The following is a 13,219-nucleotide window of genomic DNA, read 5'->3' on the forward strand; positions in this document are numbered from 1 at the left end:
CTGCAGAACAGCAGGAGATCATACAAACTCCACTCACTCATTCTCACTCTGCAGAACAGGAGGAGGTCATACAAACTCCACTCACTCTCACTCTGCAGAACAGGAGGAGGTCATACAAACTCCACTCACTCTGCAGAACAGCAGGAGATCATACAAACTCCACTCACTCACTCTCACTCTGCAGAACACGAGGAGGTCATACAAACTCCACTCACTCTCACTCTGCAGAACAGCAGCATATCATACAAACTCCACTCACTCACTCTCACTCTTCAGAGCAGGAGGAGGCCATACAAACTCCACTCACTCTGCAGAACAGCAGGAGATCATACAAACTCCACTCACTCACTCTCACTCTGCAGAACAGGAGGAGGTCATACAAACTCCACTCACTCTCACTCTGCAGAACAGCAGCAGATCATACAAACTCCACTCACTCTCACTCTGCAGAACAGCAGGAGATCATACAAACTCCACTCACTCTCACTCTGCAGAACAGCAGCAGATCATACAAACTCCACTCACTCTCACTCTGCAGAACAGGAGGAGATCATACAAACTCCACTCACTCACTCTCACTCTGCAGAACAGGAGGAGGTCATACAAACTCCACTCACTCTCACTCTGCAGAACAGCCGCAGATCATACAAACTCCACTCACTCTCACTCTGCAGAACAGCAGCAGATCATACAAACTCCACTCACTCTCACTCTGCAGAACAGGAGGAGGTCATACAAACTCCACTCACTCTGCAGAACAGCAGGAGATCATACAAACTCCACTCACTCACTCTCACTCTGCAGAACAGCAGCAGATCATACAAACTCCACTCACTCTCACTCTGCAGAACAGCAGGTCATAGAAACTCCACTCACTCTCACTCTGCAGAACAGCAGGAGATCATACAAACTCCACTCACTCTCACTCTGCAGAACAGGAGGAGATCATACAAACTCCACTCACTCTCACTCTGCAGAACAGGAGGAGGTTATACAAACTCCACTCACTCTCACTCTGCAGAACAGGAGGAGTTCATACAAACTCCTGCTCATTCAGATATTAATTCAAAGCATTGCCACAATGGCTGAATAGAAATTAACAGAATAACTAACTAGATGTCAAAGTTGATCTGTGACATTAATAATGAATGGTTATGATCACTTACGGGGGGAACAGTGCCGTAGTAGCTAGAGTACCGCAGTTCAATTCCTTGCCACAGCTCAAATCAATAGTGAGTGACATCTGATCCGGTCCTGGGCACTTCCTTTCACAAACTTGCTCTGGCCAGCGTGGTGATACACGGCTAAAACCCCCATGACCGACAAGGCATCAGGGAGGAATCAATCCATCCATCCATAAGTAGACTGAGAATGGCCAACATGTTAATTTGATTCGAGCATTCATACGATTAGTCACAAGCCAAGTCTTCATTGGCATAGCTTCAGTGGAAATGCGAGAGAGAGAGAGAACCTATAGTATTTGCAAGTAGAGGGAACAAATCTTGCATAGTGTCCAATCTGTAGAACGGCACACGGTATTCAGGAAGGGATTCCATTTCAAACACTAACGCTCGTGACCCAGTGGCTGATGCCCTGACATGTAACTTGAGTAGCACATCTATTTAATAATCCTTTGATCTATCCGTATGTATACGTATGGTGGTTCAGAGAATATCACCGAAACCGTTCTGCCAATTTCAATACATGGGGAGTCCTAGGCTAGGCCTACGACATGCAGATCCTGCCCGAATGATTTAAATAATTATACAAGAATTACCACAGATTTTATAATTCGACTGATTCGTCGGCTTAATGGCCACGACGGAGGTCATCCGGACCTACCATATGCGATAGTCTGGCCTGTTGGTGTGACCCCCTTTCCGAAATCATACGTCCTCTCCCCATTGCGCTGTCAGCCCCCCCCTCCCCCACAACTTGTAAAACTTGTAAAACGATGGCACCACCAGTGCCAGTTTGCACGGGCAACGACGCTGTGGCTGGCAAGCCTTGGCAAGGTGGCGCATCGCATACGCAACATCTACCCGCGTGCTGTGTTCACGTGCTGTGTGTCACGTGCTGTGTGTCACGTGCTGTGTTCACGTGCTGTGTTCACGTGCTGTGTTCACGCGCTGTGTGTCACGTGCTGTGTTCACGTGCTGTGTGTTCACGTGCTGTGTTCACGTGCTGTGTTCACACGCCGCTTGTGCACTGGATCTTTACAAAAATAGTTCTGGCCGCGCTGACAATTTCGGCAGGCTCCTCGAGAAGTTGCGACTCCCTGGCGAGCGTGCGTAAAAACTGTCAGAAAATAAATAAGTGGACTTTTATTTCCACCCCCCTCCCCCCCCACCGTACTTTTTGGAAAATCTAACTTAGAATTGGCACGAGTCGTAAGCTGTTGTTTTGGTGTCAAATTTCTCGTGACAGCCGACACGGCAGCAACCAACTCGGGGGGGTGTTCGTGTGCCTGTGCCTCTGTGGCGATGGCTCAGTCAGCGAGCGGACACTTGCCTGCTCGGTTGGACTGGTCAATCATGGGCTGCACTATCCCGACGGCGAGCGTTGATGAACCTGCACAGAAACACAAACGGCAACGGCAAAAAAACAACAACAGCAACAACAACAACAGCAAGGGCGATGACGACGACGTGAGTTGAGACAGAGAAAGATGAATGAAGCAAATATTTTTTATTTAAAGCTTTCGTGACTGCAGTAATTAATATTCTTAGTTCTTTCGGTAAAGTCACGTTGAAGGGAAACAATAAAATAATAAAATATCTATAAAACAATAAAATAAATTCTCACGACGTTTCGACACGCGCAGCGATTTGGCAGTTTATTTAGAAGGACTAGTCCATCTATGTTCTGAAAAGAGGAGGGGGGAGACGGAAAATTTAATGTATGCTGTCTGAAAGCCACTGTAAGGGTGAAGAATCAATTAAGACCTGAAATGGTTTATCAAATAAGGTCTTAATTGATTGTTCACGCTTACAGTGGCTTTCAGACAGCATACATTAATTTTTTCGTCTCCCCCCTCCTCTTTTCAGAACATAGATGGACTAGTCCTTCTAAATAAACTGCCAAATCGCTGCGCGTGGCGCTGACGTTTTTTTTATAAATAAATACACCGTTTAAAAATAAATAAATTAATGCAAACCGACACACCTGATGACGACCGTTTGTGTTATGGCCGAAACGTCGTGATAATTTGTATTGTTTTATATATATTTTATTATTTTATTGTTTCCCTTCAACGTGACTTTACCGAAAGAACTAAGAATATGAAGCAAATATTATGGTACGCAAAGGGTTGAGACTGGATAGTGTTTTAATGGGTCATCACGGAGCTGAGCATCGGTGTCAGTTCATTACGTTTTTGATCCAGCTGGCGATGATTGGGCAAAAACTTAGCCCCACTGTTGACCCAAGCAACTGAAGGGCGCACAGACCAAGTGCTTCGAACCGAACGTCGTGTGTTGTGGGCTACGTCGAGCCTGTTAGAAGCAGTACGGTACGCTGTTGTACTCTACTCCTATGTCCCCCGCCTCATAATACTCGCACGGATCGGCGTGGTAAAATGACCTCCACAACCCGCACGGCAAGGGGGAAGTCCTCATCCAGAAGTGGCCTGTGACAAGGGCTGTTCACGTTGTACGAAGAATGTTATAAAAATAAAACACGTTACGTTCCGAGATAACGGAAGAACGTTTTTGGTAATGGAATGTTAAATGAATACATAAACCAACAGTTTTCATGCCATTCCTCTATAGCATAACTCTGTACATCGATGCCTTCACCCCACGTTGCAACAGCATAAGTGCATAAACAGTGGGCCTTAAACATTGTCATGACCCATCATCATTTGTACGGCCCTGCAAATCACATTCTCCGCGTTACATTTGATCTTGGCACACCATATCAAAACAGCCATTCTGATGCCTAACATGATGCTTGTCATTGTGTTTATTTTATAGATTCTGGGGGGGGGGGTGGGATGAAAATGCTCTTAAATAAAATTTTCACCGCCCCCCACCCTCCACAAATTTAGCTCAATCGCCTCTTCTTCTGAGTCTCCTTTCATTTTCTAACCGTTTCAAACACCGACAGTGCCGCGCTCACTTCACGTTCACGCGTGCGATGCAGCCGGTATTCGCCCGCACTTATCTCTGTGTCACACGCAGATTACCATGTAGGCCTACGATGCCACACCAGCGGGGCGTTGTTCTCAAGCCTTTTGCCATAATAGAGAGGGACGTTACGGGTCTGAAATAGGTAGGGCGTGAAAGAACAACAGGGAAATAACGTTGGTTGTGTGTCCACCTATTCCCCGTTGTGTCCATACATTCCTGGTTGTGTGTCCACCCGTTCCCCGGTTGTGTGTCCACCCATTCCCCGTTGTGTCCATCCAGTCCTCGTTGTGTGTCTATCCATTCCCAGTTGTGTGTCTATCCATTCCCAGTTGTGTGTCTATCCATTCCTTGTTGTGTGTCTATCCATTTCCCATTGTGTGTCTATCCATTCCCAGTTGTGTGTCTATCCATTCCCAGTTGTGTGTCTATCCATTCCCAGTTGTGTGTCTATCCATTTCCCGTTGTGTGTATATCCATTCCCAGTTATGTGTCTATCCATTCCCAGTTGTGTGTCTATCCATTCCCAGTTGTGTGTCTATCCATTCCCAGTTGTGTGTCTATCCATTCCCAGTTGTGTGTCTATCCATTCCCAGTTGTGTGTCTATCCATTCCCAGTTGTGTGTCTATCCATTCCCAGTTGTGTGTCTATCCATTCCTCGTTGTGTGTCCATCCATTTCTTGCTGTGTGTCTATCCATTCCCAGTTGTGTGTCTATCCATTCCCAGTTGTGTGTCTATCCATTCCTTGTTGTGTGTCTATCCATTCCCAGTTGTGTGTCTATCCATTCCCGGTTGTGTGTCCATCCATTCCCAGTTGTGTGTCTATCCATTCCCAGTTGTGTGTCCATCCATTCCCCATTATGTGTCCATCCATTCCTGGTTGGGTGTCTATCCATTCCTTGTTGTGTGTCTGTCCATTCCCCGTTGTGTGTCTATCCATTCCCAGTTGTGTGTCCATCCATTCCCCATTATGTGTCCATCCATTCCTGGTTGTGTGTCTATCCATTCCTTGTTGTGTGTCTGTCCATTCCCAGTTGTGTGTCTATCCATTCCCAGTTGTGTGTCTATCCATTCCCAGTTGTGTGTCCATCCATTCCCCATTATGTGTCCATCCATTCCTGGTTGTCTGTCTATCCATTCCCGTTTCTCGACCTACTTCACCGCCAAACAACACAACGTGGCAACTGAACTCCCCTCCACACCGCAACCTCTTTCTCTCTCTCTCCCCACCACCACCACTAGCCTCATCCCTCTAATTCCCAGCTCCCCATCACTACATCCCCTCAGCCCCACCTCCCCATCACTACATCTCCCCAGCACCCCCCCCCCCCCACAACTCACCCCCACAAATAGTACCGCAGCCGCTTTCTCCCATACAGCCAGACCTGCTGCAATGGGAACTCGTGGGGTTACCGCGAGGTCAGGCTGGGTGGCAGAGTAACCTTTCTCAATCCAGAAACGTTTCACTACAAGCTCTATCGGAGGCTGGCTTGGAGAATTTGCGATATTTAAGGCGGGCTTCGTGCCACAATATTTACTGCAAAGACGTCTCGAGGAATCATCTCTGGAATGGTTGTACGCATCAACCAGATTGATATTTTGATTTAAAGCTTTCGTGACTGCAGTAATTCGTATTCTTAGCTCTTTTGGTAAAGTCACGTTGAAGGGAAACAATAAAATATATATAAAACAATAAAAATTCTCACGACGTTTCGACCATAACACAAACGATCGTCACCTGATGACGTTTCGACCATAACACAAACGGTCGTCACCTGATGACGACCGTTTGTGTTATGGTCGAAACGTCGTGAGAATTTTTATTGTTTTATAAATATTTTATTATTTATTGTTTCCCTTCAACGTGACTTTACCGAAAGAGCTAAGAATACAGATTGATATCATTCCAATTTATATCACCTCTGGCACACGGAATAGTGCCAAATTATAAAAATGCGTTGTGTAAAAATGGTTTTCAAAATAAAATGTCTAATTCCAGAGATTTGACAGGGTGAACGACGGCGCATTTGTTCTCATATTTGATCCATTTTTAAAGCGCAATATTACATTCTTTGGACAAGCAGTTCCACCGTATAAACCTGGGATAAAGTCAGAGGTAAATAATATCCTCTATCCCACCCCATCATTGTGGACTCTTCCAAGCTACAAGCAGTGCATCCGTCTTAATCATGATGCAGGGGCTTCGGTACACTGTTTATATTGAGGCAAATCAAAAGTACGGGGAGTTCTGAATCTCTGGCAATTGCATTTTCGAACAGTTTAACCCCTGTGTAGAATAATACAGCCAATTTATTCCGTTGGTTTATTATTATTTTTATTTTGCACACCGTTAAGACAACACACGAGAGCAGGATTGGAGTGCTTTTGGAAAACCGACAACGAAAAGCAACCGTAATCGACGCGTGTCCCCGAAGAAGAAACCATTCAATCGGCGAACGTTGCCCACTACAATGAAGGGCCCTGCCTCACGTGCCGGAGTGAGACGCGTTGCGGTGTCGTCGCAACGACGACGGCACGGGGAAGAGACCTTCGTCTTCTTTGGTTCTTTCGGTAAAGTCAAGTAGAATGAGAATAAAATAATAAATTGATAAAATACAATAACACAATAATATTCTCACGACGTTTCGCCCACAACGCAAGCGGCCTTCAGCACTGTCCTACCAGACATTCTCGTCCCCTTCACCTGATGAAGGCCGCTTGTGTTGTGGCCGAAACGTCGTGAGAATATTATTGTGTTATTTTATTTTATCAATTTATTATTTTATTCTCATTCTACGTGACTTTACCGAAAGAACCAAAGAAGATGAATCATTGCAGTCACGAAAGCTTTAAATCGAAATTTAAGAGACCTTCAACCCAGCGGTGGATAGACGCCAATGCGTAAACCGCGGCATCGACGGAGCAGGTTGTACGGTCACAGGTTAAATTTCGATTTAAAGCTTTCGTGACTGCAAGGATTCATCTTCTTTGGTTCTTTCGGTAAAGTCACCGCGTAGAATGAGAATAAAATAATAAATTGATAAAATAAAATAACACAGTAATATTCTCACGACGATGAAGGCCGCTTGTGTTGGTTTTATTATTTTATTCTCATTCTATGTGACTTTACCGAAGGTCACAGGTTACTCATCAAGCAGTCTTTTTTGTTTGCACTTTGACTGCTTGTGTTGTGTTTATTGCAGACACGATGCCTTGAATAAAGGTGTCAGTTTTTGTGCCAGTTAAAAGGGTAAAACCTGTTCCTAATGGCAGCGGCCTTTGCAAACAAAAGGGCATTTTGCTACTCTTTGCATGGCAACAAGTTGGAACGCGTCTGGCGGAGTGGGTTAAGTGTTTTTTTTTTAAGCTGCGCCACCGTTCACGCTACTGCGGGGTCAACTCTCGACCTCTGAACTTCTGAGTCGAAAAGCAGGCCCTTCATAAAACATCGCCATCGCGGCCCGTTCTCGGTTGTAGTTGATGCGGGAAGATCACCGAATCCGTTCAAGAGGCTTCTGACCCATCCTGCCGCATATCGAAGCCACCTATGGAGGCCCGCCACTTCCCCCACAATCCCCCTGGGTCTTTCCACACGGCGTCAGCCACAGAAAAAAACGAGGATTTGCTTCTGCAATTACAAACGGCATGCTCCAAAGTGCTGCCCCCCCCCCCCCCCCTTTTATATTGACTCGTGATGTGCACCTATGGAGCAATGGTTAGTTGGCACACTGTGTTATAAACCTGGCGATCCGAGTTCGGATCGCCAGGTCAGCGGTGGTCGGGTGATATATGAAACCAGTCTTGGACACGGCCCCCACTTCCTTCACCAACCCGCACTGCCCAGCGTGGTGAAGTATGTTCATGAACAACCACCCTCACGACCGAAACAGTCGTGGGCTGACACAGGTAAAAGATGAATTCGGATTAAGGCTCCGCTATTTGATGTGTCCACAAACGAGACAGACTCGATGAGCATTCGGCAATATTCCTCAGTTGGAGGTTGACCAGCAGCGACCGATTGCCGCTGTGATTGACAAAGAATGCGGTACATTTATTTTGGAGACCTTTCTCAACCCGCTGCTGGACGGAGACCTTCCCACTCTCGTGTTCCCTGCTACACTTACGAACGTGCCTCATCAGTGTTGTACCATGTAAATGCCAGAAGCGTAGACATCTCTGGAACACATGCATCCAATCCATCCACCTTCTTAAACCATTTTCACCGCTGAAGTGTACACCCTAACCTCCCCATACATTTCAGCTCCCTTCAAAGTTTTATTCACCAGAACCATAATCGCACAACGCTGCTATCCCAACGATGCAAGACACTGCTATTGCCGCCATATTGCAATTACCCAGACTGTTTTGCGCAGCTGTGATGCCACTCCACCAAGGATTTGCCAAATTTTGGCCACTGCCACTTACACACAAATTTGAAGCAGTGCTCTATCGACCGTTATTTTAAGACTGTCTACGCCCAAAGTGTACGGGTTAACCTTGAAAGAACATTGTTGGTTATGTTACCATTAAAGCTCCCACATTTCTAATTAAGTAAAAAGAGGCATGAAAAGCACATCAAAACATAACAATTGAGCGTCTAAGAGTCCGTACGGGACCTATCAGCAATGCGGAACATTAATGGGCCCACCACGGAAGTCTTTGATGGAGTGTAAAGATGTTAACCTTTTGCCGAGAAATCTTTTGCGGGTCAACCTTGGCCAACAATCCCCGCAAATGCTGTTGCAAACATGAATTATCCTGGTTATTGGCACACACGCACGTAATCCGCAACGTAAAGTTCTCCTTATTTTAAATACGTTGCAATATTTACTCCCCGAAAAACAATTTGAGAGGATTTTTTTGCTAAGTTGGTTTGGGTTAATGAGTCAACTCCTGCTTGGCGCACTGAGCCGCTGCATGACCTCCACTTCCGCTTTGTAATGAGCGTAAGTACGTGGCTGGAACGCGTAAAAATATATATGATAATAATTACAACAGAGTAACAAAAAAATGTAATTCAAAAAAATTCCAGGATTTGAAATTTAAACTTTTTCTGACCTTTTAAATATTCGTGCTCGAGCTAATTAGCACTGCCACGAAAAACCAAGATGACCGATTGGTGGGATTATAAGCTGTGTTGTAATAAGAGCGAACTTTTTCTCTACCCCCTCTTCTTCCACTCCACCCTTTTCAAACGAATTCAATGTCACTGCAGAAGCACTCGAAGCCTGTCTGCAAATAGTAATGGTACCGGGTTACTTTTGTACACAATGTTCCCGCTGTTACCTGCAGCGCAAACACACCTAATATAACTCCATGTTAATAGACACACGGTATGTAACTATGTTCGCAGTACGTAACTGCAGTGCGTTTGTATACACATACACAAACAGCGGGGGAAAAAAAACGCATCTGCGTAATCACTTACACGAGTTATTTTATTTTTTTACCATCAGAATTGACCCTGAATGCAGGTCAGCTGTAACAAAAAGGCAACCTGTGACCTGCACGGTTGGCGTTATTTATTTACTTTAAAAAAATGTTCTCTTTAAACATTCGGTGAGCGTGGAGGGAATGGTTTGGGTGGTGGTGTAAGAAATAGCGGTAGTTATTTCGCTCAGCGATGGAAATCGGCGCGAGCACCTTGGCGTTTCCGTGGCAGCATCAAAACCTCACCACTGTGATTTGTCAAAGTGATCCCGGCAGTCTGACTGCGGTTACCATGAAAATGTGGAAACGTGCGCCTCCGATCTGGGACGCAATGACTGCGATGCCGTGGGGAATTCGTGTTTAAAATTTGCAACATCAAACCCCTACTCTCCTCTCTTCCTAGCCCGCCCACCCCCACCTCCACCACAATTCCTTGACTCGCTATTCCCGTGCAAGCCCCCGCATAGCAAATTCCACCAAGTAGGGCGCTGAATCGCAAAATTGCCACAAATTGAGATTGACATGGGAATTATTTACTTGGCCGCTATGTCAGTTAAGCGGAGGTTGTTTGAACATACTTCACCACGCTGGTCATTGTGGGTAGGTGAAGAGAAGGGCCTAGCAGCGGTTCAGACATCGAATGCCACCGATTTTAACTGGGTTTTTTTTACAATATACTAAATATCAGAGTGCTGCACTGCAAATTCTATTGTTTTATTTAACTTCCATGCTCTCACAGCTATGCTTCCTGATTTCAACAACCTGTACTGACCAGTGTGGTGAAGTATGGTCAAACGACCCCACCCACGGCCGACCGAAACATAAAAAAGGTGTGGATTTATTTTCTCGGCTCCGATGCCACCGCCGCCCGAGCGCCCCGTCTGAATGAGCATCTGTGGACTCGTTCCGGCGTCTTCGCCGATCTTGAGCTGTGTGTAGGCGAGCTCTCGACTCACTCGTTCGTCCACTACGCAAAGATCCCCCCCCCCCCCCCGTATAGCCTTAACAGACAGGTGGGACAAGTGCTGTTAGCGAGCAGCACACGCGAGGGGGTGGGTGGCCAGCACCACACCTGGCCGCTTTAGTCTCTTCAGTGCTGATTTATATACAGTGAGGGAAAAAAGTATTTGATCCCCTGCTGATTTTGTACGTTTGCCCACTGACAAGGAAATGATCAGTCTAAAATTTTAATGGTAGGTTTATTTGAACAGTGAGAGACAGAATAACAACAAAAATCCAGAAAAACGTATGTCAAAAATGTTATAAATTTATTTGCATTTTAATGAGGGAAATAATTATTTGACCCCTCTGCAAAACATGACTTAGTACTTGGTGGCAAAATCCTTGTTGGCAATCACAGAGGTCAGACGTTTCTTGTAGTTGGCCACCAGGTTTGCACACATCTCAGGAGGGATTTTGTCCCACTCCTCTTTGCAGATCTTCTCCAAGTCATGAAGGTTTCGAGGCTGACGTTTGGCAACTCAAACCTTCAGCTCCCTCCACAGATTTTCTATGGGATTAAGGTCTGGAGACTGGCTAGGCCACTCCAGAACCTTTGATGTGCTTCTTCTTGAGCCACTCCTTTGTTGCCTTGGCCATGTGTTTTGGGTCCTTGTCATGCTGGAATACCCATCCACGACCCATTTTCAATGCCCTGGCTGAGGGAAGGTTCTCACCCAAAATTTGACGGTACATGGCGCCGTCCATCGTCCCTTTGATGCAGTGAAGTTGTTCTGTCCCCTTAGCAGAAAAACACCCCCAAAGCATGTTTCCACCTCCATGTTTGACGGTGGGGATGGTGTTCTTGGGGTCATAGGCAGTATTCTTCCTCCTCCAAACACGGCGAGTTGAGTTGATGCCAAAGAGCTCTATTTTGGTCTCATCTGACCACAACACTTTCACCCAGTTGTCCTCTGAATCATTCAGATGTTCATTGGCAAACTTCAGACGGGCATGTATATGTGCTTTCTTGAGCAGGGGGACCTTGCGGGCGCTGCAGGATTTCAGTCCTTTACGGCGTAGTGTGTTACCAATTGTTCTCTTGGTGACTATGGTCCCAGCTGCCTTGAGATCATTGACAAGATCCTCCCGTGTAGTTCTGGGCTGATTCCTCACCGTTCTCATGATCATTGCAACTCCACGAAGTATGGTCAAACTAGCCACGCGACTGAAAAGAACGAGAAGGCCTCCATCGTAGCAGTGGATTGACAAAGAGCTTCAAATTATAATTATTACCAATACACTTATATTTATATAACTCCATGTTAATAGACATACGGGTGAACTCTGGTTATCCGTCTCTCATTTGGGGAATGTTGAGTTTATCCACTTCTAATTTGGGGAATGTGGCATTGCAACACCAAGCCCTGAACAGAGACGGCTAATTTATTGTCACGCACAGCGATGTTAGTGTACAAATTACCGTGAAAAAACACGGCGACAGTCAGAGGAACAGTGGCAACACAAGCCAACAATCTTGTCAGAACTATAAAATTGTACATTTACACGCGATAACAAGTGCATGTTCAAAACTTTGTGACGTAGGGGTTGGAATTCAAGCATACTTTCATGGTGACACTGCAACACACATGCTAACAGACTATACAATTGTTTAAAATGCAAACGTAATTGCAATACTCAGGCATGTTTTTTTAACAGTTTGAATGTGTCTCAGGGGAAACATTCAAACTGAGGCCATTCGATATCGCAACGAAATCCACGCAAACATTACTGGGATTGAGTAAAATTGCATTACAATTTCGATTTAAAGCTTTCGTGACTGCAAGGATTCATCTTCTATGGTTCTTTCGGTAAAGTCATGTAGAATGAGAATAAAATAATAAATTAATAAAATATTATTGTGTTATTTTATTTTATCAATTTATTATTTTATTCTCATTCTATGTGACTTTACCGAAAGAACCAAAGAAGATGCCTTAGAATTATTACGTAGAGAACACAATCATCTCCACGCTCGTACTCCAATGTGGGAATCACAGCCTTAGGGCAAAGGTATTGCCTCGGGGATTTTACCACGGGGCCTAGGGGATTTTACCACGGGGCCTAGGGGATTTTACCACGGGGCCTCGGGGATTTTACCGCTGGGCCAAGGGGATTTTACCGCTGGGCCTCGGGGATTTTACCGCTGGGCCAAGGGGATTTTACCGCTGGGCCAAGTGGATTTTACCACGGGGCCAAGGGGATTTTACCACGGGGCCAAGTGGATTTTACCACGGGGCCTCGGGGATTTTACCACTGGGCCTTAGGGATTTTACCACGGGGCCTCGGGGATTTTACCACGGGGCCTAGGGGATTTTACCACGGGGCCTAGGGGATTTTTTGCGCGGTTTCTGCTCCGATGGCAGCCAATGGTATGGGCCCCCGCTCAGGGTGATCCTACATCACTCCCTGAGGGGGACCCTTCGCCGTCTCTCTCTGGGTTCCAGCACCACCATCGTGCCAACCGCGGAGCCTTCAACGGAGCCCCCCCACCACCACCGCCGCCGCCGCCGCCGACCCGGCGAAGATGAAGCCCGCGTTGATCGCCGTGCCCGGGGGCTCGGCGCCCGTCAGCGGCGCCGGCTCTTCCGGCGGCGTCCCCAAAGCGTGGGGGGCGCTTCCTGGTCGGGTGAGAAGAGACGCCTCTGCAGACGCCGCCAT

General features: G+C 46.3%; 1 protein-coding gene across 1 annotated transcript in view; it reads right to left on the reverse strand.

Annotated features, from left to right (window-relative positions):
* Positions 1–13,219, reverse strand: part of LOC142910731 (uncharacterized) — a 31,652-nt gene extending 18,433 nt beyond the window's left edge. The window contains exons 1-2 of the mRNA XM_076060126.1: positions 13,039–13,219; positions 2,512–2,571 (exon numbers count right to left, since the gene is read on the reverse strand). Of these exons, the coding sequence (XP_075916241.1) occupies positions 2,512–2,571; positions 13,039–13,219 (241 nt within the window). The remainder of the gene's footprint in view (positions 1–2,511; positions 2,572–13,038) is intronic.

This window comes from Petromyzon marinus, unplaced genomic scaffold, assembly GCF_048934315.1.
Source record: "Petromyzon marinus isolate PM22_M1 ecotype Great Lakes invasive population unplaced genomic scaffold, UKy_Petmar_22M1.pri1.0 PM_G_Scaffold_15, whole genome shotgun sequence".
Lineage (NCBI taxonomy): Eukaryota > Metazoa > Chordata > Hyperoartia > Petromyzontiformes > Petromyzontidae > Petromyzon > Petromyzon marinus.